The 3,667-nt window shown below is 46.4% G+C and overlaps 3 protein-coding genes across 3 annotated transcripts; 1 reads left to right on the forward strand and 2 right to left on the reverse strand.

Moving 5' to 3' along the window:
• Positions 1-143: 143 nt before the first annotated feature.
• On the forward strand, positions 144-473 carry TM35_000122900 (uncharacterized protein; the record flags this gene model as incomplete). The annotated part of the gene is made up of 1 exon (XM_029025265.1): positions 144-473. One exon carries the CDS (start codon positions 144-146, stop codon positions 471-473), a length of 330 nt encoding a protein of 109 aa, XP_028883581.1.
• A 74-nt stretch (positions 474-547) lies between these two features.
• TM35_000122910 (uncharacterized protein) lies at positions 548-1,135 on the reverse strand (the record flags this gene model as incomplete). The annotated part of the gene is made up of 1 exon (XM_029025266.1): positions 548-1,135. One exon carries the CDS (start codon positions 1,133-1,135, stop codon positions 548-550), a length of 588 nt encoding a protein of 195 aa, XP_028883582.1.
• Positions 1,136-2,866: 1,731 nt separating this feature from the next.
• Positions 2,867-3,355, reverse strand: TM35_000122920 (uncharacterized protein; the record flags this gene model as incomplete). Its single annotated transcript, XM_029025267.1, has 1 exon — positions 2,867-3,355. One exon carries the CDS (start codon positions 3,353-3,355, stop codon positions 2,867-2,869), a length of 489 nt encoding a protein of 162 aa, XP_028883583.1.
• Between the last annotated feature and the right edge of the window lie 312 nt (positions 3,356-3,667).

A 3,667-nucleotide genomic window follows, 5' to 3' on the forward strand; every position in this document is an offset into this window, starting at 1 on the left:
TTTTTGTTTTGTTTTCATTATATTGTTTTTTTTATTCCTTTTGTGTGTTTCATTATAATTTCATTGCACGTTATGTGCAGCTGTGTGTTTCTCTTTTGCGTTTCCGATACACCTTGTGTATCTTGTGTGTTAATTTTTATGGAATGACTCTTTTTTCATTATATACAAACTGCTGCACGGACATGAAGAATAAAGATATGGGCACAGCACGTTCAGTACACAATGATTTTCCGTTGTTAACCTTGGAGTGGATTGGACTGTGTCCAGGCATCGCAGCCACNCGTTCAGTACACAGTGATTTTCCGTTGTTAACCTTGGAGTGGATTGGACTGTGTCCAGGCATCGCAGCCACAGTCAGTCATGAATTTCTTTTGGTTTTGCATTTTTGCTCTATTATTGTGTCTGCCTCACGCAGTCACTCTTTTTTTACATTTTTCTTTTGGTATAAAGATCGATGGGTTGTAGGTGTTTGAGTCTTTTTCTCTCTGTGTGTGTGTTCAGCTTACTACTCGCACCGCCCATGCAATGAAAACACATTTCTCTGTTCTCACCTTCTCTTTCGGTTGGTGTCACTCACGGCATTGCCACGAACATATTTGTGCCCTTGTGGTGTGTTTTGTTTGTTGTGTGGCTTGCTTGAGTGACTGCAGCCTGCGGGGAGGGACTGAGACTGATCCGCTTCGGCTTCACGTAATGGGTCTGTTTTTTTTTTTTTTTTCCTCTTGGGGTTGAGTTGATGTGCTGGTGTGGGTGAATGATTTTCTCTGATGAGAGTGGCACCTGTGTTTATTGTATTGTGAGTGCCTTGTGTCCTGTTGGTATCCTGTTGTTGTTGTTCTTCTTCTCTTGTGTTTTTCTTTTCCTCTCTGCAGGTTTGTGACTCCGTGTACATTTTAGTGAATGCGGCAGTGCCTCTCTGNATTTCATTGCACGTTATGTGCAGCTGTGTGTTTCTCTTTTGCGCTTCCGATACACCTTGTGTATCTTGTGTGTTCATTTTTGTGAAATGATTCCTATTTTCATTATATACAAACTGCTGCACGGACATGAAGAATAAAGATATGGGCACAGCACGTTCAGTACACAGTGATTTTCCGTTGTTAACCTTGGAGTGGATTGGACTGTGTCCAAGCATCGCAGCCACAGAAACACATGAATTTCTTTTGCTTTTACATCTTTGCTCTATTATTGTGTCTGCCTCACGCAGTCACTCTTTTTTTTTTTACATTTTTATTTTGGTGTAAATATCGATGGGTTGTGGGTGTTTGAGTCTTTTTCTCTGTGTGTGTGTGTGTTCAGCTTGCTACTCGCACCGCCCACGCAATGAAAATACGCATTTCTTTGTTCTTACCTTCTCTCTCGGTGTTGTCATTCACGGCATTGCCACGAACATATTTCTGCCCTTGTGGTGTGTGTTGTTTATTGTGTGGCTTGCTTGAGTGACTGCGACCTGCGGGGAGGTGAACTTGTGCTTTTTTTCTTCCGCTTCACTTAATGGTTTTTTTCTTCTTGGGCTGTGCTTGTGTGTGTGGATGCTTTTCTCTGATGGGAGTGGCACCTGTGTTTATTGTATTGTGAGTGCCTTGTGTGCTGTTGGTATCCTGTTGTTGTTGTTGTTCTTTTCTTGTGTTTTTCCGTTCCTCTCTGAAGGTCTGTGACTCCGTGTACATTTTAGTGAATGCGGCAGGGCCTCTCTGATATGAGCATGTGAGAGTGTGCGTGTGCGGCTGTCTGTGCCGTTGTGTGTGGGCTGTGAGTGGGAAGGGGGCTTTGTGTTGCTGGACCACTCCACTGCAGCGTCTGTGGGGTTTGTGCCTCTCCGTACTGTTCTCCCCACAACTGTACAATGACTATGCGGTCAGCGAAAACACAGGCGCTGTGTTCACAACTGTCACTCCGCCTGCACCTGTGCTGCCCAAGATACAACAGCTGCTGTCTCCTTCTCTAACTGTCTATTTATATATTTCTTTCTCTGTGTGAGTGAGTGGCCATGTGATGTGAACCATCGAGGCATTTGTATGACCACAACGTGACTTAGACCTCCGTGCACCAAGCTACCTACCATATGCACGGGACTGACATGCCACACTTCTCCCCCTCACACCATATGATTCCTTTCTTTCTTTCCCTCTATCCACATACAGACGCATACACACATATATATATGTACATGCAGACACGCCTCCTGTACTGTTGTGCACGCGGCCCATTAATTGGCGACCCACTGCAGCAGCACGGCATGTCTGTGTGTGTGTGTGTGTGATAGACGCCATCACCGCGGGTAGCACCGTTGCGGGGCACGGCCATTGCCCCAACAGCGGACTTGCCTGCGGAAGAACCAAACACATGTATATATACACACATGCAGAATGATAGATGATGACACGCCTCAAACACAATGGTCCCTTGGTGGCTGTATAAATCGATGCTGCTCCACAGGATACCCACTGAGGCAAGATGAAAGCAGTGGGATAGATGAGGGAGTGTAGTTGCGGTGGGGTTGATTGTAATTGCTTGTGTTTTCTCCTGTGTGCTGTGTTCACTGTCCTTCTGTATGGGCGATACCAGAGTTCTCTGTTTGCAGTGTTGTAATTCTGTTGGTGTATGAGCACAACATGATCTGCATTCCTAGTGATGGGCTAATCATCATTAAGCACCCCACGATGCTTCTGTTGTTGCGTTCTGTGCACTGTTGTTTCTCCTCTTTGTGTTTTTTGTTTTGTAGTGTGTGTGTGTTCTGGCCTCTAGTCTGGCTCTGTGGTGTGTGAGTGGTTTACTGTTTTTCCCCCATTGTGTTGTGTTTGATTGCTGTTGTGATGTGTACTCTCTCTTTCTCTGTGGTGTTGTGTGCCCTCTGCCTTGTGTGTTAAATGTGTGTCTCTTTTCTNCCCTTGTGTGTGTGTTGTTTGTTGTGTGGCTTGCTTGAGTGACTGCAGCCTGCGGGGAGGGACTGAGACTGTTCCGCTTCGGCTTCACGTAATGGATCTGTTTTTTCTTTTTTTTTCTTCTTGGGGTTGAGTTGATGTGCTGGTGTGGGTGAATGTTTTTCTCTGATGGGAGTGTCACCTGTGTTTATTGTATTGTGAGTGACCTTTGTGCTGTTGGTATCCTGTTGTTGTTGTTCTTCTTCTTCTCTTGTGTTTTTCTTTTCCTCTCTGCAGGTGTGTGGCTCCGTGTACATTTTAGTGAATGCGGCAGTGCCCCTCTGATATGAGCATGTGAGAGTGTGAGTGTGTGGCTGTCTCTGCCATTGTGTGTGGACTGTGGGTGGGAAGGGGGCTTTGTGTTGCTGGACCGCTCCACTGCGGCGTCTGTGGGGTACAAAGAGTAGCGGTGTGGCGATATCCACCGACATGTGTGTGTGGGTGACTGGAGTGGCGGTGAGGCTCTTTTACGTCGGTCCACTGCCCTCTGGTACGATTGGGGTCACGCACATGAATGGATTAATGAGATTCCCTCTGACCCGAGTTACTAACGAGCGAAACGGCAGTCAAGGGAACGGACTTGAAGGGCTAAGCGGGGAAAGAAGACCCTGTTGAGTTTGACCCCAGTCTGGCTCTGTGCGGCGACACCTGAGGTGTAGTATAGGTGGAAGCGCAAGCACAAATGAAATACCACCACTCGGAACGTTGCTTCACTTATCGAATGAAGAGACCAATGGGTTTCG

Source organism: Trypanosoma theileri, assembly GCF_002087225.1.
Source record: "Trypanosoma theileri isolate Edinburgh chromosome Unknown TM35_Tth_12_V1, whole genome shotgun sequence".
Lineage (NCBI taxonomy): Eukaryota > Euglenozoa > Kinetoplastea > Trypanosomatida > Trypanosomatidae > Trypanosoma > Trypanosoma theileri.